The sequence below is a fragment of the Ochotona curzoniae genome, unplaced genomic scaffold (assembly GCF_017591425.1).
Source record: "Ochotona curzoniae isolate NIBS_2020 unplaced genomic scaffold, NIBS_Ocur_1.0 contig_3703, whole genome shotgun sequence".
Classification (NCBI taxonomy): Eukaryota; Metazoa; Chordata; class Mammalia; order Lagomorpha; family Ochotonidae; genus Ochotona; species Ochotona curzoniae.
The window spans coordinates 79,702-103,840 of NW_024465951.1; the positions used below are offsets into that span (position 1 = coordinate 79,702).

Consider the following 24,139-nt stretch of genomic DNA (forward strand, 5'->3'; position numbering starts at 1 on the left):
TGACATTTGATTCAACCTTTTCTCCAGTTTATAGTTTGTATTTTGGTTCTATTTATTATTTGACATGATAAGAATATAAACGTCTTTATTGAAATATGTTGCAAAATCATTAATAAAAGTTGATCAATAATCCTAAATCTACTATTTTGTAATAGTATGAATATGTTTGCTTTTGAATAAAAATGTCTTTACTGGGATTGGCCAGGCACTAAAAACTCACAATTTCTGAGGGTCAGACCGACCATCAACTGTCAGTTTAGAAAAAAGCCTAACGGTTCTAAGAATAACTGTGCTAGCTGTTCAAATCAGAGGGGTTGATCAGATGGTTGTGAAATGAGAAGTTTAATGAAAACCTCCTTGCCCTTTCTCCTCTTTTCTGGACTCCTGCCTGAGCCTGGAGCCTGGGTGTGGACAGAGGCAGAAGGAACCCCCAGGGAGGACTCTGCCCACCTCCCTGATCCCTTCTCCCTCCCTGATCCCTTCTCTCTGTGTCTCCCAGTTGTGCCACAGGTCACCGTGTACCCTGCCAAGCCCCAGCCCCTGCAACACCACAACCTCCTGGTATGCGCAGTGAGTGGCTTCTACCCAGGCAGCATCCAGGTGCGATGGTTCCGCAACGGGGAGGAAGAGGAGGCTGGTGTGGTGTCCACAGGCCTGATCCGGAATGGAGACTGGACGTTCCAGACCCTGGTGATGCTGGAGACGGTTCCTGAGAGTGGAGAGGTTTATAGCTGCCACGTGGAGCACCCAAGCGTGAGCAGCCCAATCACTGTGGAATGGAGTGAGCAGCTTCCTGACGCATGAACCTCCCCACCAGGAAAGGAACTGTGCTTGTCCCTGAGTGTCAGGCTTCTCCTAATCACAGCATATTTGCATGTGCTTGCTTCCTTCCTTTCTTTCTTTCTTTCTTTCTTTCTTTCTTTCTTTCTTTCTTTCTTTCTTTCTTTCTTCCTTCCTTCCTTCCTTCCTTCCTTCCTTCTCCTCCTCCTCCCTCCTCCTCTTTCTTTCTTTCTTTCTTTCTTTCTTTCTTTCTTTCTTTCTTCCTTCTTTCCTTTCTTTCTTTCTTTCTTTCTTTCTTTCTTTCTTTCTTCCTTCCTTCCTTCCTTCCTTCCTTCCTTCCTTCCTTCCTTCCTTCTCTGCTTCTTTCTCTCTCGTTCTTTCTTTCTCTGTTTCTAAATAGTTCACTTGTATAGCTGTGGTAATTGTGGTACTTATTCCTTATGAAAACAATTATGAATGGCAGGTGGAAAATTTTTGAACTTTCCCATGACATCACTTGTCAGGATTACCTGTTAGTCCTGGGCTCCAGAACCTTTATTTGGGGCTGTGCTCATATTTCTGTTTCTGTTGCTCTGATGTTCTGTGTCATCTGACAGGAGTGACAGGGTAGGGGCTCCCTGGCCTGAGGGTAGTCTAGTCTAAGCTCTGCCTTGCATCAGCTCTGCCACCTGGACAAACCCCCACCCTCCCTGAGCTCCAGGTCCTTGTATACCAGCTGTCCTATCAGGGTTTTGATGTTCAGTGTGTTCCATGCCTGAAGATTGTAGCTGCTCAGTGTGATTTTTAAAATATGTGTCCAAACTTAGGTATTTATGGTTGCTCTTCCAGTTCAGAGTTCTGCCTCCAGCTCAAAGACTTACATCATGAGGTTTTGTATTAGGCTTAGTTGAATTTGGAGGAAAATATATTAAGTCTTACAGCCACACATCAGGGTCTCAGTTGAAGTAATTGCAATTATGTTGAAAATGCCTGAATCTGGCTTATTCCCTCAGGGGCACAGTCTGGATCTGCACAGACCAAGATGCTGAGTGGAGTTGGAGGCATGGTGCTGGGGCTGCTATTCCTGGGGCTGGGGCTGTTCATCTACTTCAGGAACCAGAAAAGTAAGGGTCTGGTGGTGGTAAGGACTCTTCTAGGCTTAGAGAAAAGAAATGTGGTTTTGCTCAAGCTAGTTCTTTTTAAATCATTGGACTGTAAAGAAATCTTTTTCAGTTGATCACAAATTTCCTGGAAATCCAAAAATCTAGTTTCTAGCCCATGTGACAAAGCCCCTGTGACAAAATCCAAAGAGTTGTGCTTCGTGGAGAGAAGGAAAAGCTTACCAGCATAGAGATTCATGGATGGAGCTTCTATAGGCTAGAGGCAATAACATGAATTGAATCACACAGCAGCTTGCTTCTGACTTGCAGTCGCTGCTCCTGTCTCTGACTTGCCTGTGTGTGGAGGAGGTCAAGGTGGTGGAGGAGTCCGTAGAGAGAGATTTTTAACAGGAGACGTCACATTTTTGGGAAATGTCTGCTTATTTCTTTTTCTCTTTCTTTTTCTTTTAAAGCATGTTCCTCCCTTCCCAAGGTTCACTGAACTGCAGCCCCCAGGTAATGTTCCATTATCCTCTTGCAGCGGCTCATTCAGTTTACCATGAACAGATGGCAGGTATAACAAGAGACTGAAGCAGTGGGAAAATTTTGAATCCAGACTTCTGATCAGGAAATTTTTTGCTAAATTTGTCCTCGTTTTTTTTTTTTTTTTAAAAAAGGAGGCCTATTTTCTTTGCTAGCATATGATCACATGCTTCCCCATAAGAGGGCAAAACATGATCATTTCAGATTTAGATTTGAAATGAACCCTCTCCTCTGCATCTGCAGGATTCCTGAGCTGAAGAGAAGATGGTAACACTCAAGGAAGAAGCTAATTTTGTCCATCATGATGAAGTTTGAGTGGCTGTCAAGTTCCCCAATGAGGGTGGCCCCTCAGGACCTGGCTCCCACCTGCAGAAAATGTCCTCCCTGACAGCCCCTCAGCCCTTGTCCTTGACCTCGGAGTCCCAGTACTGATGTGACCGCCCTCTGTTTTTTGTGGTGCTCTTTTCTATTCCATTCTTACTACCTCCCCTGCATATGCTTTTAGCTGTGCCACATTACTTTATTACATTTTATCAAAATAAAGATTAAGTGAAATATCACTTGTGTCATATAACATCGGGGCAAGAAACTGAACAGAGTCAGAAGATGACATCATCGTCACCCAATACTAGTTTTCTTTCTTATAAATTTAACATATAAAGTAATACATATTTTAAATTGCTTGATTTGTACATTTTGTATGTATGCATTTCTCAAAACACCATGCAGAAGTTCCAAGTCTTAGCCCAACATGAATTTTAAAGTCCATAGTCCAGATTCTCAACTGGAATTCAAGAAAAGTTAACGCAAAGTCCATATAAGCAAAACATCACTTACTTCTGAGACACAGTGGTGAGATGGGGAATGGGCATACATTTTCATTCTAAGTGAGGGTGAAGGGGATAGGATTAATAGGGGCAAAACATGACTGAAACAAGCAGGGCAAATGTTAAGATCCGAAGTTCAGAATCCTGGGACACTGTTCTTAGATCTCATGGTTTTGGACAGGCCTACCAGCTTGGCTGGCCTTAGCCTGTATTCTGTGCTTACAGGCTGAAGTCTCATTTCTGCAGCCCAGAAGGCACTACCTTGTGGGAACTCTCTGGGGCAGCTCCTCCCCCACATTTTCTGCTTGGCATTACCTAGGTGAAGTCTAAGTGACTGTTGTTGAGACAGATGTTTGCACAGGAACCAAGTCTTTCTAATCTGCACATTCTAATGAATTCAGCCTTTCCCGATAAACCAATTCTAACTGCTCCTCCAAATTTCCAGCTACAGTTAAGAATTAATGATTGCAATCCAACTTCTTTGCATGAGTTTCATGTATTAGTTAGCATTTCATTACTGTAACTGACATATCCTTGAAGAACTTTTGTGAAAGATTACAGTCTGAAGATCTACACTTTTGGATTCAGTGGCTACATCTAGCATCTGGTAGAGACTGGCAGTACTGAAATGGATATATAGGGATGGTTACTTGGTGAACCACATGATAGAAAGAGGCCAGGCTGAATTTAGTACCAGAAACTAATGCCCTGGCAGGATTCACTCTCTAAGGAGACACCTCCAGTGACCTAAACACAGCAGACTACTCCTCAAATGCCATAATCACTTCTGCCTTTCATTAACAACTTGTAACATTAAGACAGCAGAGTTTAAACAACTGAATGAGTTTTGGGGAGTTAAGATCTATTCAATCCACACAAAAAGGTTCCAGAAAAGTAAGTTAATTCCAGAAAAGTAATTAAATTAAAAAGTAAGTTCCAGAACTGCAAGTAAATTGATAAGAAGTTGGAGAGTCCTGCTAGTAAGTTCCATCTGAGGAGTCAGTTCAGGTACAAACTAAATCTGAAAAGTGTTTAACTCAGGAATTTATCCCACTAGTGAACAGCAGAGCACTGTTCGTCCAGTCGAGTGATAACAACCTCACTGCCTAGCAAATTCAGGCAGAGTATCTCACATATATGATGTTTAACTACATCATGAGTGTGGAAATCAGATTACCTTACAGGAATGTGATAAACATACAATTGGTCTGCTCTGTTTGGTCTCAGTTACAGCTTAATCTGGCTTTTTTTTCCCTCATAGGAAATATATTTTTGCTCATTTCGTATGAGAACTGTGATGTGAAATGATAAGACAGAGTTAAAGTGTACTGCGGGATTTCATTACGGGTGCTTTCTGCAGTGATAGAAACATTCTAAAACTAGATTTCTGTGGCAGTTGCACAAATGTGTTAGTTTGTTCAAATCATCAATTATATGCATAAATGAATTTGTGGCATATATCTTTGCCTTAAGAAATTTCTTAAAATAATTTAAGATAAGTTCTTTCTAAGCAAGACGGAAAATCTAGAGGACATAGCTGAGGAAAGTATTGGAGAGGATAGTATGTATGTATATTTCATTGAAGAAGTAAGCAGTAAGAAATGCATGAAGTTCAGGAAAAAATCTGAAAAACACAAGGCAGACATTGAACTTCCTATTACATGAAATAACTAACCCAACAGCAAATCAGACCAAGGATACAAATCGACTCACAATTTACAGAAAAGAATGTCCCATTTGTGAATTAATATACTAGCCTAAACTCACCAATAACCAAATAAATGCAAACTCAGGCAACAATGACTTGTTTATTTTGAGAAATGCAGTAGTTTGTATTTTAAAAATCAAAATTAACTTCATGGGAATGAATTCCTTCATGCACTATTACTAGGATTGGGAATGGGAGGCAGCTTGGCAGTACCTATTGAAACCTTCAATGGAAATGCTACTGGCTTATCAAGAGCAAAAATCCAAGTCTATTTAGCTATCTTAAACAATATTTCAAGAGCACAAAGAGATAGATAGGCCATTCCTTTGCACTAATTTTTCAGAAAAGTAAAAGCATTCCAGACTCTGAAGAATAGATGATAATTGTGTCTTAATCATAAAATGTCTTACTATATAAAAGTATTAAATATCTGAAGTGACAACATAGTACAAGATGACAATTGTGTGTTGTGCATGGCAATATGAGCACAAATGGCGATATCCTGTTGGGTGGTTTGAGTAACTCATTCCTTCCATCCTAGATGTTCACATCCCATATAGAGTCTCACCTGTGTTCAAGACGGCACATGAGAAACACAAATAAGGAAAAGATACATTTTATATTTATTGGTAAAGGACATAAATAATAGTATTATATACATGTGCTACCATGAGATGCTACATAGGACTTTAAGTGAATGAGGCAGAAAATGAGTGAACCACAAAACACTCATAAGCTTAACACCTGCCAGGAGTATGAAGGTTACTAGGAATAATGATGAGGAAAAAAAAGTTATTAATGAAATCAGTTGGATGAACCGGGAAAAATTTTATTTTTAAAGCCTCCAAAGAATTACAGATGTTAAGAAGTTTAAAATTCTCGAATTATAATTGGACATGTTTTCTTGAGTTGAGCAGAATGAAATGTCTGCTCTTGGGCATTGAGTCATCTGCTGAATCTTTCGATGCAGCTTTTCACATACAAAGGAAAAACTTCCATGTATTTCATATGTATCATTGTAGAAACACAATATTTCCCTCCCTAACCCTTCCTCCTCTTCTTACTCTCACACTGCTTTTTCCATTTTTCTTAGTTTTCTTTTAATTTTTACAATGGCATAGCTTCAATTTACCGTATAATCACAAGCTTAACCTCCCACTAGATTAAAAAAATCAACAGGTAGTAAGTAGAAAAACCACAGGTCCCTAGGGTGTGGATGAGTGCTACAAACAAGCACATCTCAAAATGTCAACTTCACTTACATATATTGCCTCTTTTACTCAGTATATTACCACACATCAGGGAAAACATATGATGTTTGTCTTTTTGGGAACTAGATTTAGGAACTAAACACAACTCCAGTTGCATCCATTTTGTTGAGAAAGGATATCATTCCTTTTTGTGACTGAGCAGTATTCTATTGTGTGTTTACCCAAAGGATATGAAAACTTCTGAATCTTAACATGGGTGGAAGATAGAACCTAAAGAAGAGAAGAGGATAAGGGGGAAAACAGAGCCTTAGATGACTTTGTGGGCTTGTGTGATGGATTTACAATAGTTTGATAAGGTTTGACAAATTTATCAACTTTCTTTTTTTAATATTTATTTATTTATTATTGGAAAGTTCATGCAGAGAGGAGGAGAGACAGAGAGGATATTCTTCCATCTGCTGATTCACTTCCCAAGTAGCTGCAACAGCCAGAGCTGAGCCAATCTGATGCCAGTAGCCAGAATCTTCTTCCAAGTCTCCCACGTGGGTGTAGGTCTCAAGCTTTGGGCCATCCTTTACTGCTTTCCCAGGCCACAAACAGGGGATTGGATAGAAAGTGGGGCTGTTAGGACCTGAGTGAGAGCCCATATGGGATCCCAATGTGTGCAAGGTCAGAATGTTAGCCACTAGGCTACTGCATCAGGCCCAGTTCACCATCCTTTAAAATAACAAAGATAAAAATCTATCTATCTATCTATCTATCTATCTATCTATCTATCTATCTACCTATCCAACTATTTGATTTTATTTGAAAGGTAGATACACACACACATACACAGAAGAGGGGACTGAGGGAAAAAGAGAGATAAAAAAAAAAAAAGAGAGAAAGAAAGGGAAAAAGAGAGTCTTGTATTTGCTACTTTACTCCACAAATGCCCTGAGACTGGGGGATTGGGCCAGGCTAAAAGCAGAGGTCTAGAATGCAGTGTGAGTCTCCTATGCTTTAGCAAAGACCCAGTTATTTGAGACATCCCCTGCTGCCTCTCAGGTACATACTAAAAGACCAGAGCCAGAACTCAGTCAGATCAAGGTGCTGTGATATGGAACGTGGTTTTTCCAAATGGCATCTCACCGCTGTGTCAGACTCCCATTGTGCATCCATTTCTTCACTGCCACAACACCTGGAATCATTGTGCCATGGCTAGTGGAACATGAAGGTAGGATTTTTTAAAAAATTATTTGCCAATTGTTATAATGAATAAATATGTGGTTCCTCCCTCCCACCATTTCCCCCCATATTGTCACATTAGTATAGTCCTTTAGTAATATTTACAAGGTTAACATTCTGCGATTTAAGTGTATCATGGCACTGTAGGCACTTAGGCGTTTCCCAGGTACTCTTCCCTTTATTTTGGAGTAGAGATATCTGCTGCCAAGTATCTTCAGCTCCTGGTATGCTCTGAAAGCTTAAGTGAGCATCCTGAGAGTGCTTGGATAAGGGACAGAAATCTTTGTTGGGGCCTGCTGATGGTCACCAGTATCCATTTCTCCCAGAGTCCCATTATGAAAAGGGATGCAATTCAAGGCATTCATGGATATTACAAATTCTTCCTATAGTTATAAAACAGTCTGCTTCTGAGATCACTCATTTTTTTCAAGAATAAATTCATTTTCTGTAAAAATATGAATATGATTACATGCATTGCTAATTGAGGGGGTATTGATCAAATGGTACAGAGTTTCAAGGGACAGGTAGAATAAGTTTTTGATAGTTAATATATATTTCAAAATTGCTAAGATGGTAAATTTCAGATGTTCTCAGCACAAAGAAGTTAAGCTCATGAGGTGATGGATGTGTTAATGAACTTGATTTAATCTCTCCTAATCGTATACATATATGAAAACAATGTACACAAAAATAAAAATGTAGAATTAGCTGACAAATAAAGGTCAGGGGGTATACTGATACCTACTTCCTTCCCCAAAAAATTAAGTTGCATTTTCCTCGGGAAATGAGCCCCCACTTGTCACCTGCCACACACTGCAGAAGCAGAGTAGCATGGCTTGACCCCTTGCAGTCAGTGAAGTTCAGCTTTGCATTATTCTTAATTTGTAATAATATCGAAATACAGAAGATCAAAGGGACTACGTTTGAACTGTGAGAATCTAAGTAGCCTTCTCACGAATACAGCCTAAAGTTTTACACACTACAGACCAGACCGAAGGTCATCTTCCCTGCGCCTCTATGTTAGTAAACATCACCAAGCAAGAGGCGAAGGCTCCAACAGGGCTCAGTTTATGCCCATATTACAGATGCCCATATTACAGGCTCAGAGCTGGCTCACAGCTGGGCCAAAAGACAGTGTCACAGCTGCAAGTTTCAAGCTCAACAACACTAAGTCGAAACAATCCTTTGAATTTCAGAAGACTTTCACACTCAATTTCTGACCAGCAACCAATGATGCTTTTCATCTCTGATGCTGATTGGTTCTCCAAAGTATCGTTGCTCCACACTGCTGTGAATCAGTGAGCATCTTGGTTTCTATGATTTGAGCTGTGTCTGGGTCTGAGTTGTCACTTAGTGAGACTTGCCTGCTCCTAGGTGCCCAGGACCCTCCTGCTCTGCAATGCTGTGTCTGTGGCTCTTCAGAGGTTCCTGTGTATCAGCTGTGACAGTGACACTGGTGGTGCTGAGCTCTGCCCTGGCTTTGGTCGGGGACAGCCAACGTAAGTGCAGGCTTCGGATGCTGGGCTATCACGGGGTGGGGATGGGAGGGAGTGACATCACCACGATCCTTTTAAAAACATGACATTTTCTTCAATGACACCTGTGCTTACTATATGCAACCTTAATTATTTTTCCCCAAAGGCAAACGTATTTGCCCTCTCTGTGAGATCTGTACCAGGGTGTCCTTGCTCAGGTCATTCGTTTCCAGGCCTCCTCCAGTAACTTCATCTAGCTGTACACTATGTTTTCTTAGTCCTGAAGGCACTCAGAAATATTCATCTTAAAATAGCAACTCACACAGTCCTTCTGTTGGGTTATGACATGAAGAAGAGGGTTTCCTTGAGTGCTTTGCAGGGAACCAAAAGAACTACAAAGGAATCCTTAAAGAAAAAGATTTTTTCAATAATTTATGTATTTTTATTGGAAAGGCATATTGACAGATAGAATGAGGGATTGAGAGAGAAGTCTTCCACCTGCTGGTTTACTCCCTAAATGGCCACAATGTCCGGAGTTGAGCTGATCTGAAGCTAGAAGACAGGAGCTTCTTCTGGGTCTCTCACATGTGTGCAGGGTCCCAAAGTTTTGGGCCATCCTCCACTGATTTCTAGGGATACAAGCAGGGAGCTGGATGGGAACTGGAGCAGCTGGTATTACCAGCACCCATCTGGGATGCTGTCTCTGCAGGGTGGAGGATTAGCCACTATGCTGACCCTGCAGAATAAACCTTGTGAGCTCACCAGGATCTGTTATGTTGCTGTTTCTCCTTAGGTGTGATGATGTCAGTGTGAGTTGTCCTCTATCATCTCCCCTTCCTCTCTGAATTTTGATGTTTATGAAGCTTAGACTCCTGAACTTGAGATGCTCTTCTGGAAGTGATTGGTGTTCTTTGTCCTATACAAAGTACTCTGGAACAGAAACAATAATTCTTAGAATTTGGAATTTTGTATGTTCTGAGTTATTACCTTCTCTATTACATTTCAACAATTTGCTTTTATAGGGCCTAAATGGTGATGACTACTATAAAAATTGTTTCAGTCTTCAAACTTCTTCAAATTGCTTCAAACTTCTGCAGAAATTCCACATGCTGTACTACTGACAGCGTCAGATCTCACATTTACTTGTTTCACCACAGGATCAACTTTTTTACTTTTTTGTTTTTAAAATTTATTTACTTTTATTGGAAAGGCAGTTTTACAGAGAAAAGGAGACACAGCGAGAAAGAATATATCAGCTGGTTCATCCCCCAAAAATGGCTGCAATGGCCAGAGCTAAGCCAGGCCAAAGCTAGGAGCCAGGAGCTTCTTTCTGGTTTACCATGCAGGTGCAGGGGTCCAAGGCTTTGTCTCAGCCTCGACTGCTTTTCTAGGTTATTAGCAGAGAGCTGGGTGGGAAGTGGAGCAGCTGGGACAGGAGTTGGTGACCATATGGGATGCTAGCTCTTGGAAACTGAGGATTAGTCAGTTGGGCTAATGTGCCAGCCCCCACTTTTAATTTTTAAATGACTGCATCAGTTTCATTACTTGAAAAATAAAATTTAAGGTGCACAGTCATAGGATGAATTTCTTCATAGATACACATGTATGTGTTATACAAGTATGTATGTCTGTATAAATGGAGATGACAGAAGCATGTGTCCTCGTGCACACTCTGTGTTTGTTCTTTGTTCATCACTTTTGTTGGGCTTCAAGCTTCAAAGAGAGGTTTATTCTGTTTTTCTTCAGATTCCTAGGGGTGATACAGGTCAGACTGAGCATGAGGTGGGCTCTAAAGATGTCCCTAGGAGGAAAGACCTATAGCTTTGCACTGAGAGGTGGCAGGGGACCTGGTGAGGCAGCAGGAGCAGATGGTGTGGGCCTGGTGCAGCCCTGCTTGGGGGTCTGCAAGGCAGCGAGGAGGCAGAGGTGCATTGCTGGCTGCTGACTGCTGTTTGTATCACCAGCTGAGGAGTGACACAGGGCACAGAGCTGGGGAAGCCAGGGTCCATGGGGCTGTCCTGGACACTTGTCCCCTCTCAAGGTGCCTCATAAGCGTCTGTTGCCATTCTCATCCCCATCAGTCTTTCCCCGCAAGAAGCCAGTGTGACCCTATCTACTGTTTACCTGTATCCCCGTAGCTTGTTTCATGCTGCAGATGAAATACGAGTGTGGCTTCTCGCATGGCGCGCAGCAGGTGCGGTATGTGGAGCGGCATTTCTACAACCGGAGGGAGTTTCTGCGCTTCCACAGCGACGTGGGCGAGTTCCAGGCACTGACCGAGCTGGGGCGGCTGGAAGCTGAAGCCTGGAACAAGCAGAAGGACAAACTGGAGGACCGCCGGGCCGCGGTGGACACATTCTGCAGATACAACTACCTAGCCTTAGAGAGCTTCGTGCTGCAGTGGCGAAGTGAGCGCGGGCTGGCTGTGGGTTTGCAACCTTGCCAGTGTCCCTGTCTGCAGGGAGAGGATGGGGGTGAACCTTGGGGTGCTTATTTTAGGTCTAATTATACTGTCATCTTTGCTTTGCTTCCTTAGTGTAAAATATTTCATAGTTGAAATGCCTGAATCCGGTTTGGCATTATAATTTAACATAGTTAATGTTATGATGTGAATAATTTTAACAGAATGTAAGCAGCTACATGGTTTGGTTTGTACATTCATAATACAATTTATCTCGCTTTCCCATGTGATACATACAAAATACTTCCAAATGTGTTGGTTCATGTATTAAAGGCAGGGGAAGAGCACTTTCAGGAGCCCCAACACAACAGAAGTGGAGACAGCTGAAGTCCTTTGTAGGCAGCTTTTGCATAGCGCCTCGCCTCATCCTCAGACTTTAAATCACCTTTAGATAATTTTGGACACAGCACAGCATGAGTGTGGTATGAGCAGAAGTTGCACATCATTGCTCAGGGAATTCTGTAATCATTCAATCCCAATGATCTGTCTCCAAGTATCATGCATCCCTAGAGGGTTGAATGCCACTGCAGCCAGCTGCACTCTAAAGACTTACATGCATTTGCAATGTCGATATCTCTTCTAAGATTTTATTTATATGAAAGACAGAGTTACAGGAGAGATAGGAATAGAGGATGTTCCATTTATATGAAATCCGAGTTACAGAGAGGGTAACGGAGAGATAGAAAGAGAGGAAGTTTATCATCTGCTGGTTCACTTCTTAAATGGCTGCAATGACTGGGACTGGGTCAGGTGAAGCCAGGAGTCTGGAGCTCCTTCAGGTTCTCCTGAGTAGGTAGGTGCAGGATCCTAAGTACTGAGGCCACCTTCTGCTGCTTGCCCAAGTGTATTAGTAAGCAGCTGGCTGGGAAATGGAGCAGCCTCCAACCAGCGGCCTTTGTTATATTAGTTTCTGTTGATGTCTATATTTATTGAGCCTTTTCTGCTTCCATTGGCACTTGTTAAACTGCTCCCAGTTACATATTGTGTCTTAGGTCTGTTTGGGAGGGTTTTTCTACATGTTCTGTACATATTCTTCTGCTCTGTCATTATGAATACTTAGTTGACATTATATTCAACATTCTCTACAGCTTATAGTTTATATTTTGATTCTGATATTTGAAATGTAAGAATTTAAAGGTCTGTTTATTGAAATTTATTGCGTAATTGTTGATAATGATTTATCATCTCTCTTGAATCTACCATTTTATGTTGCTGTGAAAATATTTTGTCCCTTTACAAAAATGCCTTTACTGAGATTGGCTGTGTCTGGGATTGGCCATGCAATAAAAACACATTATTACTGAGGGTCAGACCGACCATCAACTGACAGTTTAGAAGAGACAGCTGTAAAAGCCTAAGTTCTAAGAATAGTTGTGCTTGATGTTCAAAGGAAAGGGGTTAAACAGATGGCTGTGAAATGAGAAGTTTAATGAAAACCTCCTTGCCCTTTCTCCTCTTTTCTGGACTCCTGCCTGAAACTGAGCCTGGGTGTGGACAGAGGCAGAAGGAGCACCCAGGGAGGACTCCTGGGCCTGCCTCCCTGATCCCTTCTCCCTCCCTGATCCATTCTCCCTGTGTCTCCCAGCTGTGCCACAGGTCACCGTGTACCCTGCCAAGACCCAGCCCCTGCAGCACCACAACCTCCTGGTGTGCGCAGTGAGTGGCTTCTACCCAGGCAGCATCCAGGTGCGATGGTTCCGCAGTGGGGAGGAAGAGGAGGCTGGTGTGGTGTCCACAGGACTGATTCGGAATGGAGACTGGACGTTCCAGACCCTGGTGATGCTGGAGACGGTTCCTGAGAGTGGAGAGGTTTATAGCTGTCATGTGGAGCACCCGAGCGTGAGCAGCCCTGTCATTGTGAAATGGAGTGAGCAGCTTCCTGACCCATGAACCTCCCCACCAGGAAGGGGACTCTGCTTGTCCCTGAGTGTCAGGCTTCTCCTCTTCCAGCAAACATTTCCATGGGCTCCTTGCTCTTCTTTGCTTCTAAATAGATCATTGGGCGAGCACCGTGGCATTTCAGCACCCACTCTCTGAGAAGACAATAATGCATGGCTGGTGGAAATTTTTTGAGATTTCCTGTGATATCATACATCTTTGTCACCCTTTGGCCTTGAACCAGGTCCTTGGCCCAGATCCAGACTGTATCTCCAGGGCTGGATTCCTGTCTGATTCTACTGCTTTGATGCTCACTCAGATCTGAGAAGAGGGACAGGACAGGCCCTTCCTGACCCACAGGGAGTCAGGTATCACCCCTGCCTTTCATCAGCTTTGCCACCTGGACAAGACCCGTGACCTTCCCAGGGTCCCAGAGTCTGCTGCACCAGCAGGCGTCTTCTTGGGGCTGTTGTATTTCAGGGTGTTAAATGCCTGAGTCTTGTAAAATAGTATGATTTTGATTTTTTTCCCCTAAAGATGCTTAGTTACTATTTCTTTTCTGGTTGGGTAACTTGTGTCATTCTCAAAGCTCTGTGTATCCAGGTCTGAGAATGTTTGATCTTAGACCAAAGTCACTAAACCTAAAAGTTCTAAATCTCATGGTTATGATCAGAGAGGTTGGTTTTGTGTTTAAAATGTCTGACCCTGGCTTTTTCCCTCAGAGCCACAGTCTGGATCTGCACAGACCAAGATGCTGAGTGGAGTAGGGGGCTTGGTGCTGGGGCTGCTCTTCCAGGGGCTGGGGCTGCTCATCTACTTCAGGAGTCAGAAACGTGAGGACTTGATCACGGTGAGGACTCTCCTAGACCTACATGGGGAGTTAATATGGCTTTTGCTAAGTCTGCTTATTTGTAAATCATTCCTCCTGCATAAAGTCTTTGTTTTTGCAATTTCTTGGAAATTTGGAATGCAATCACCATGATTACTGTGTCAAAACCTAACAAATTATGTTTCATAGAGTATGGAAAGCTTAATAAGCATAGAGATATTTTGGGTCAACATCCTGGGGGCAATAATGGAAGCACCACTAGGGCTAACTAAAGTGTGTGTAACAGCAGCTTCATTGGTCACAGGTGTTCAGTTTCTGCTCCTGACTTTGATTTGTTGTGTGTGGGATGTAGTTATAGAGAAATATAACATGACAAATCTTTGGTAAGGGATATTATATTTACAGAAATATTTGCCTTCATGACTTAAAAGCATAATTCTTTCCTGTCTTTCCCAGGCCACTCTGGACTTCAGCTAAGAGGTAATGCTCCTTTGTTTCCTCATTGACACAGTTGTTTACCTTAAGTAGATGAGAGGTGCTGGGAAGAGTTTGGGGCCATTCATCTGGCCTTGCAGTTTGCAGTGAAACTTCTGTTGCTTACTTAAACATGTTGTGTGCTCTGAATTAGCTTTGACTCAGGGAGACTTCAGGAGACTTCATGAGAAACCGTGATGCCAGCTAGGTCTGAAGCAAGCTTCTCTGTCCTTGCAGGACCCTGAGCTGAGGTGATGTTGGCAGCTCTCCAGGAAGACACTCTGACTCCTCACAATGAAAAAAAATTTTTCTTGGTGACTCTTCTTCCTTCCCACAGAGGGTGGCTCCTTAGTACCCGGCTGCCTCGTGGTTCAGTGACCTACAGAAGACGGCCTCCTTGATGGCTTCCTCAGCCTCTGCTTTGTGTTGGAATCCTGGTACCCACAGCAGTGCCCTCCCTGCGTTGTTTGCAGCTCTCATTTATAGGACGCCCTTACTACCTCCCCTGCATGGGTCTTACCTGGTGTTACATTACTTTAATGCATTTTTCACAAATAATGCAAAATATCATCTGTGTCACATAATTTCAAGGAGGAGAACTAGAAAAAAGAGGGCAGGCTGCATCACCGTACAACAATAGTTTTCTTTCCCATAGAATAAATGAGAAAGTCATACAGATGTTTAATGCCTTGATTTGTCATTCTATATATACATAAATCAAACTACCATGTTGCACACTAGAAATATACACAATTTTTTGCTTGTCAAGTAAAAATAAAAGAAGATAAATTCAGAACTTTAAGAAGGTCAGCTGACTATATGCTGTAGCAGTTTAAACAAATGACAAAAGCTTGGGAAATAAGACAGAAAAGTAAATCAAAATTGTTTCTTGGCTCTCTTCTAGATCATCCAGTAACTATAATTGTAAGCCACTATATAGATATAGAAGACAATGGCCTTCATTAATATGCTATTATAATACAGGTGTGGAGAGGAATATTAATTAGCTTTTTGTTAAGTTCCAAAGAGTAGCCTCTTGGAAAAGAAATGTTTTTTTTTTTTTTCTTACAGTTTGAAGACTCCAGTTCAGGATCCAGTGCCCCATGGCTGGCATTTGGTGGAGACTGACCTTGGTGGGTTAGGAGGGATAATCATTTGGTGAGTCAGAGAGCAGAGAGAAAAGTTAGATGAACTCGGCTCCAATAACCAACCCACCATTGAGAACAACCCTTTAAGGGTACAACCCCAGGTATCTAAAGACCTCCCACGATATTTCCCTCTCAGTTGTCACAATTAGAGAAAATTTCCACCTTTAATTTATCAACCTTTAGTATTAAGATAGCAGGGTTTAAGTACGTGCCTGAGTTTTGTGTAGTCACATTCTATTCAATCCATAATGTCATACCCCTCACAGTCCAAAATTTCTGTTCTTACATGCAACATAAAAATCACCTCAGCAACAGAAGTCCCAAAGTCTTAACTCAGTGCAATATTCATTTCAAAGTCATTGGAGACTCAAGATAAACTCCCTAGGCTGTGAGCCCATGTGATGGAAAACAAGGTACTTACTTTCAAGATTCAGTGATGAGGTGGGCAGAGGTCAAGCATTTTGCTTTCAAGCAGGCTAGCAAGTAGAAAGGATTAACAGGAAGAAAGTGAGACTGAATACCAGCAGGAAGACATTGCCTCCTGAGGATCCACATTCAGAGTTCTCCACACACTGTTGGGGGCTGAGTACCTGGTGGTGTGGGCAGCTTCTGCCCTGCAGCCTGTTGGCTGCTCCCACACTTCTGTTCTCTCTTGGAACTGACTCTGATGTCTACAACTCTGTTGGTTGTTGCTCATGGGAATGCTGCAGCAGTGTCCCCCCCAGATTTTGACATGGTATTGCCCTGGTGGAGGCTCATTGTAGTGACTCCATCCAGAGACATCCCCAGTCCTTTGAAATCCAGGTTGGAGCTTCCACGTCTCCCTAGCTCTGTTGTGGGAAGATGGTTTTTTTGCATTGCAGGTTCTTGCCCCTAGGTGAGAGGAGACATCAAAACAGAGGCTTAAAGTACAGAAATGGGAACAAGACTTATGGAGAGAAAGAAAGAAATTTTATATACACTGTATGCCCTTGGACGCTGGTGGAGGCAGCTCCATGGAAAGAGCTCCACATCCTGAGGAAAATATATTTGTGTGACAGGGAGGGGGAGGAGGAGGAGGAGGAAGAGGAGGAGAGGAAGCACCACATCCACAAGGGGAGGAATGCCCCACTTTTGGTGACTCCCTTTGCTAGGTGGAGGTGGCACCTGAATGGACTATACAAATGAGTTGGAGTTTGTGTGGGGTTCCCTGTGTGTGAGGCTGTCCTCTGCGAAACTTTTCATGACGTCTGCATGTGGAGCTCAGTATACATATGCTGTCCATGGCATCTTTGTCATGCTAGAAGAAACCTAGGTGCAGCATTGGAAAGTGGGTGTGCTGAGTTTTCACTGAAGGAGCTGTATTTAGGGGTGCAGTCTAGAGGTCGAAACTGTCAGAAATCTCCCAGGTCTTTTGTTCTCTATTTGACTGCCTGCCTATTCCATACAGGCTCTGATGGACTTTGGCTGCGGCTGCTTTCTGAGGCTGCATGTTAATCTCTGTGGCTATCACAGGCTGGCCTGGACATTGCTTGTGATTCTCACGGTGGGAGTCTCATGTTGTTGTCACAGCAATGTTTCTGGGGTTCCCTCAGCAGCTCTACTCTCAGAGCAGATGAAAGTAAATAAGCCAGCAGATGGAAACTCTCCTTCTCCTCGCCCCTCGCCACCCTGTTTCTATCTATCTTCATTTCCCTGTCTATCTACCTTTCAAATAAACAATTCTTAAAAGAAAGACAGCTATTTCACTGTCAAGCAAATTCAAATTTTATTTCATGCACATTTGATTTATAGGTTATATCATGTATATTTGTGGAAAGATTATTTTGTAGGACTGTGACAAACTCCCATTGGTCTGTTCTGTTTGATTCTGGGGTTCTAGCTTTACTCTTGTTTCATTTCCTTCAATAAAAAAAAATATTTTTCTCATTTTATTTGAGAACTGTAATGTGAAATTGTTAAGAAGAGCTAGAATGCATTACAGAAATATTTCAATGAGGATGCTTTCTCTGGTAATGCGATCTAAAGCTTGGTCCCTATCCCTGGTGCCAAATTAAAATAACAAAGTTTGAAGACAAATGGGAAGATAAAGTTTAATTTACCTGTAGATAAGAAGTCTCCAAAACTCCTGTCCCTCTGAATAAGGGTGTTTTTGGGTTTTCAAAGAGGCTGCAAGGAGGAAGGAGTCAGCAGTAAGCAGCACAACACATGAGACAAGAGCATGTTGACCTCTGGCCAGGTGATAAAGGGCTGGCTGGAGTCCCAGTGGTTATTTGGTCCAGTTACACGTTTAGCTCGTGCCTAAGTTCCTGGTTGACCAGCATTGCTGTTCTCCTCAGGGATTTTTTTTTTTTTTTTTATAGCCAAGTATGCTTCAGTACTTTCTGTCCTGACCCTGGAATTTCCCTGCCCAGACCTGGAAATCCCCTAAATTAAAACCCCTTGGGACAACACAGGCTGTCAAGATATTATGACCTTTAGGGCTGACTCTATACCCTTCCTCAATTCAGTGAGTTAAACTGAGGGGGGAGAAGGGTGAAGCTAGGAGATGGGGCCTAATTCATTCAAGGCACTGTTTGGAGGCTCAGTTTCAGCGATAACAGGAAATCCAATCTAATTGATTTAGTTTTTCTTCAACTTAGTATGGTGCACAGCAAATAGAACCACGTGGTCCAGATGGAACTTTCTAACTTAACCTGTTACCAGAACAAAGTTAGGCTCTGGTGGGATGATGCCAGAGAGTCACTACAGAAACATAGTTAATGCAAAGAGCGCGTTAGAGTGGCCATGCAGGGCAAGTTCCAAATACATCTGTCCTTCGATATTGCAAACTAGTGAGGATTTGCAGAGAAGAGGAAGCTGGGGAAAGTTAAGATTATGAGCCTAACTGACTATTATTCAGGTCTCCATGGGCCAGCACTGTGGCTCAACAGGCTATTCCTTCACCCTGTAGCGCTGGCATCCCATATGGGCACTGATGTGCATCCTGGTGCTCCATTTCCCATCCAGCTCCCTGCTGGAAAAGTAGCAAGGAAAGGTTCCTGGGAAAGTGGCAGAGGATGGCTCAAGCTCTTGGAACCCTGCACCCACATGGGAGACCCAGGAAAGTTTCCTGGCTTCGAATCAGCTCAGCTCTGATCATTGCAGTCACCTGGGGAGTGAACCGGTGGGTGGAAGACCTACTCTCTGTCTCTCATCTGTATAAACTTGCCTTTCAAAAAAAAAAAAAACAAAAACAAACAAACAAAAAACTTCATTGTGGTCTGCAGGATCTGTTCTGATAATCATCCTGATAACATTGATGGGGGCATTTTTCTTTGCTATAAAGTTTCAAGGAGATCTTTCATATGAAATCTGGAAGAACTCAGTGTTTTGTTAAAATTTCTTCTCTTGGATCCATTGTAGCTACAAGATGAATAGCCAGCTTTTGTAATTAGAAGCTGAAAAGAATAGGAATATGTGTTTTATGTCTATAATTGCCAATGTGATCTTATCAAAAGGACAGAATGTGAAAAGGGCAAGAGAAGCTTGTGATTACAATTCCCGTCATGTACAGTTGGCCTGTACTCCTGAGATGATAGAAGGACAACTGAGATGTGCCGACGTGGAAGGCAGTGTGTGCGTGTGTGTGTGTGTGTGTGTGTGTATGTGTGTGTGTGTGTGTTAGGAAGTGGGGAGGTAGTAGTGCACATGGGGATAAATGAAGGAAAGTGTACCTACCTTTTTTGAAAGAAAGAAATGCCTGCCAGTGTCAGAGCTGGGCCAAGCAGAAGCCAGAAGTAGGGGATATAGTCTCGCTCTTTTACATGGGTGGGTTCTTGCATTTGGGGGAGTAAACCAATAGACAGGAGATCTCTGTGTATTTCTGATCCTTTCTCTATCTTTCAAATAAAAAAGTCTTATGGTTACAGAACTCAATATATAACACTTAAATATGGTTGAAATCCTCACAACAGGATTGAGATGGTAGAAGAAATGATTTCTGAATTTGGATCCAGGTCTTTTGAAATAACCCATTCAGAATTTTTAAAAAAAATTTTTTAAAGAATAGAATGTCTTTAAAATATCGGTGTTCCAAAAGGAAAATAGAGAAAAAAGGCACATAACTCCCTCTCAGTGAAATAATTAGAAAAAATTTCTAAAATTTGGGAATTATTACGGACATGCAGTATAGAAAGCCTAAGTGACCCCAACAGATTCCATCGTAAAGGATCCTCTTTGAGGCATCCTGCCCAAAAAAGAAAAAGCAAAAGCAAATACACAATCACACACAAAGACAGGAAGGGAATCTTTAAAATAGCAAGAGAAATGTCAAGTCATTTATTGGGGTCCCTCTTCCCGTGAGCAAGACTCTGATACAGTTTAGATTCTTTGAAAAGTTTATTGGATAAGACTTCAAGTGTAGTTACAAAGAAAAAACAGTTACAACAGTTGTAAGATTTATTGCAGCAAAGTGAAAGCAGCCACAGCCTAGCACTAGCAATAGCAGCTACAACATAGCCTTGAAGCAATAGCCTTAGCTCTAGCCTTGAAGCCCGCCTGGGAGAATCTTCTCATTAACCATTTTTTACCCAGACCTTTTTACATTACACAAACCAATCCATACACAGCTCCTCGCATCATGTGGCAAGCACACCAATCATGACTTAGGTCACGTAGCTTCCCTGTGTGCTAGGCCCAATCCTCAGTAACTTCCCAAAACCTGTTTACCACCTTTATGCCACGAAGCGGTGGTCAACAAGCGCCATCTTTGAGGCGGGGCTCCGCTCTCCATAGTCATTTGTTAGGGGATGTCTGCCATGTGGATACACACTCCTTCAACAAACCTTGCAGGGTAGGAAGGAATGAGATACAAGATTCAAAGTCTGAAAGAAAAAACTTTCCAGTTGAGGTACTATGAACAGTAAAACAGTCTTTCAGAAATGAAGTAGAAACAGGACTTTCCACAATAAGCCAAGCTTTAAGAATACCTCCCCTCCAGACTGGCCACACTAGACATGTTTATGCTATGGAACACTACTCAGCTATAAAAAAAAAATGATACCTTGTCTTCTGATTCAAATGAATCCAATAAGAAACCATTGTGCCTACTGAAAGAAAGAGGCCAGTCATGGTGTGGTGGTCTAGTGGCTAAAGTCCCTGCCTTGAACGTGCTGGGATCCCATATGGGTCCTGGTTCTAATCCTGGCAGCCCCACTTTCCACCCAACAACCTGCTTGTGGTCTGAGAAAGCAGTCAAGCATGGCCCAAAGCCTTGGGACACTGCACCTGCATGGGAGACCCAGAGGAGGATCTGGACTCCTGGCTTCGGATCTGTGCAGCACTGGCCGTTGCAGTCACTTGAGGAGTGAATCATGGGACAGATCTTCCTCTGTCTCTTCTCCTCTCTGTATATCTGACTTTGTGATAAAAATAAAATAAATCTTAAAAAAGAAAGAAAGAAAAAAAGAAGGCAGCTCCCCAAAGAAAAATATCATATTTTCTCTGCTCTGTGATAACTAATACACAGAGTGTGAAAACATGTAAGCTCTATGAGTGAGACTGACTTCCTGGGATTTGGTTGTTTGCAGTTCTGGTCTATAGTCCTGAAGAGTGATAGGTTTTTTTTCCTACTTGATATGTACTAACAGAGTGTTAAGCCTGTGACTTGCAAAGTGAAATGAAATATGCCGTAGTAAAAAGTAGGAGGATGGGTAGACAATATGGGAAGGAGGAAGGGTAGAGTGGGAAGTATTGCTATTGTCTCAGATCTGTATCATGAGATATATGAAATTTGTTCACTTTAATAAAAATAAAAAGAAAAATAATTATTGATGATTAAATATTGTATCCATTAAAGTTTCTTGGACTAAGAAAAACAGTGAAATAACTACTGCCATGAAGACATTGGAAAGCAGAAATCTCAACTATGAGCAGGTACATCAAAGAAAAGAAAGATGCAATAATACATTTTCTTCTGGATTTTATTTGCTACATACTGAGTAAAGAGGTTTTTCAGCTGTTCCAATTAGGGCTACAGTTCTAAATTTCTGTTTCTTTTACTCATTGGATTTTTACATCAGGTATACTGGTTTCTCAAAATGATTCGGAAAGCATTTGATCTTCCTTTATTTCCTGGAAGAATATATTCTGTTATTATTTCTTACTTAAACATTTAGTAGAATTTACCAGTGAATTTGGTTATGTGTAGTATAGTTCTAAAAATAAATTTAATTTCTTAAATATTTCTTCTAAATATTTTCATTTCTAATGTGTCCTTTGAATCTGTTTTTGAAAAAGAACATGCCACATAATTTGCTCAAATTCTTGACATGAAAGAAAGTTTTTTTGGCATGAAACAGTTTAATGTAATTAATAATTAATTAATAATTTAATTTAAAGTAAAAATAGAACTAGCCTGTGATTGGGAATTTCAATAACGGGTACAAATTTGGTTTTACTGGAATGGATGACAGAGGTGACAAGCTGTATGGCAGAATTAATGGCCAAAATTTTGAAAGCCAATTTCTAATCAGATGTTTACACTGAAGTACACTCTGGCCCTTAGTAAGGACTTGTGAACTGAGATGGCATGGACTCAAGGAGATTTGTGAATTTTCTTCTTCCTTCAGGGTTATCACTTGCAGCCCTGAGGGAGAGACAAAGAAAGCCACCAGCAGTTAGGACTGAGAAGAGCTGCTCTTCCTGCAGGCCTCGTGGGCTGGAATGAAGACTGCAATGCCCAGGGAAGACCCTCTGTCCATGGTTCTTCTAATCATGAGAATTTTGAGGGTGGCCTTACTCTTCCCCAGAGTGGCTCCTCAGAACCTGGGTCCCTCCTGATTCAGCGACCTACAGACATGTCCTCCTTGGCTGCTGCCTGGGCCTGGAAGTCCTAACACTGATGACAGTGCCTTCTCCACATGGTTTCGAGCCTTTACCTGCATTCAACCAGCACTGTAGCTCCTGAATTGATTGTCACTTGGTGCGATGAGATTTTAATGCATTTGTCTCAAGTACATGTGAAGGGAACAATCTCTTTCATACAGCTGCAAGGAAACAATATTTACAAATAAGGGAAATTCATATCTTAATGCAATAAATTATTTTCATTCAAACACACTAAGCATTGAAATGATATCTATAGTAAATAACTTAGGTACTCCACGATGTTTATAAACATCAAACAATTATGTTATATACCTTCAATACGTGCATTTTTTTACCTAGAATTTATTTGATCCAGTGTAAAACATTTTACTGCTGTAGTTATAAGTCAGAATATCATTCCAGATTCCATACACTATTTTTAAGCATTTGGGTTGGTTAAGAGGAAGGCAAACATATTAAGAAGATGGGGAATTCTGCTACTGTGTATCATCATAATAGTCATTGTCAACTGAAAGATGAATTAATCAATTAAAAATTTAAAAGTAGCATATAATGATTTGAATACAGCAGTATCAAGACATCTTGCATTTCACATTGACTTACACTCTAAGTTTATTTTGTTCATAATTACTTTTAATACGTCATGCATTGGGTTGGTGTTGTAGTGTAGTGGGTAAAACTTACTGCCTGTGGTGCCATAGAGATACTGGTTCAAGTCCTGGTTGCCCCACTTCTGATGCAGTTCCATGCTAATGCACCTGGAAAAGCAGTTAAATATGGTCTAAATGCTTGGACTGCTGCGTTCACATGGGAAACTAGGAAGAAGCTCCTGGCTTCTGACTTTGGAGAAGTACATCTCTGGTCATTGTGGCCATTTGGGAAGTGAAGCAGTAGACGGAGGAACTCTCTCCCTCCCTCCCTTTCTCTGCAACTCTTTCAAATAAGATTAATAAGTCTTAAAAATAAATATATTATGGATCATTTATGGAATGCAGATTATCCAACAGGAAAATAATAAACTCATAGTCATGTCTACTTCTTGATTCCAGGGTTACAACTTAACTCGTGCTTTGTTTCCTGAAATGAAAAAAAAAATGTCACATTTAATTTGAAACATGAATCAGAAGACTTATAATACATGGCAGCATATTGCAAAAGGAGATGCTTCCTCTGTTAACAATATAGGAAACTCAACCTGGTTTTTTTTCCTTTAACTGATTGTGATATATGGCTAGGTTGGATATCTTCAAGTTTGCTAATTTAGCTGGCAATGGCATCATCAGTGATCCTGGGACTGTCTAGTTCATCTTCGTTCTGCATGGCAGAGCAAGTAGGAAGACACCTGTAAGTAGTTTCAGGTTTCAGATTCTCTCACAGCCGCTCTGACGGTTAGAGAAAACCAGCTGCTTCTGGGTGCAACTGAACTTTTCTTAATGTTTCCAGTTGACCCATTTCCTCAGGCACTGGAAGGAACCTGAGTTACACAGGAAGGTTCAGGCAGAGTATTCAGTCCTTGTGGAAGGAGTCTGAAGCACATGGTCATGAGGGAGGAGAAAAGTCATAACTTGGTTTTTTTTCGTATTTTTTTTTTTAATTTTGACAATCTTTACATATTTAATTGGGGTAAAAAAAAAAAAAGGTTCAAGGCCT

The 24,139-nt window shown here is 41.7% G+C and overlaps 2 protein-coding genes across 2 annotated transcripts in view; both read left to right on the forward strand.

The window, feature by feature from the left end:
* LOC121158238 (H-2 class II histocompatibility antigen, E-S beta chain-like) overlaps window positions 1-2,926 on the forward strand; it is a 47,520-nt gene extending 44,594 nt beyond the window's left edge. Inside the window, exons 3-5 of the mRNA XM_040982908.1 lie at window positions 500-781; window positions 1,773-1,883; window positions 2,646-2,926. Coding sequence (XP_040838842.1) covers window positions 500-781; window positions 1,773-1,883; window positions 2,646-2,659 — 407 coding nt within the window. The 3' untranslated portion in view covers window positions 2,660-2,926. The remainder of the gene's footprint in view (window positions 1-499; window positions 782-1,772; window positions 1,884-2,645) is intronic.
* Window positions 2,927-8,723: 5,797 nt separating this feature from the next.
* LOC121158240 (HLA class II histocompatibility antigen, DRB1 beta chain-like) lies at window positions 8,724-15,214 on the forward strand. The gene is made up of 5 exons (XM_040982911.1): window positions 8,724-8,874; window positions 10,989-11,279; window positions 12,897-13,178; window positions 13,912-14,022; window positions 14,730-15,214. The coding sequence occupies exons 1-5, from the start codon at window positions 8,775-8,777 to the stop codon at window positions 14,735-14,737; spliced, it is 792 nt and encodes a 263-aa protein (XP_040838845.1). The 5' UTR covers window positions 8,724-8,774; the 3' UTR covers window positions 14,738-15,214.
* The last annotated feature ends 8,925 nt before the right edge of the window (window positions 15,215-24,139 follow it).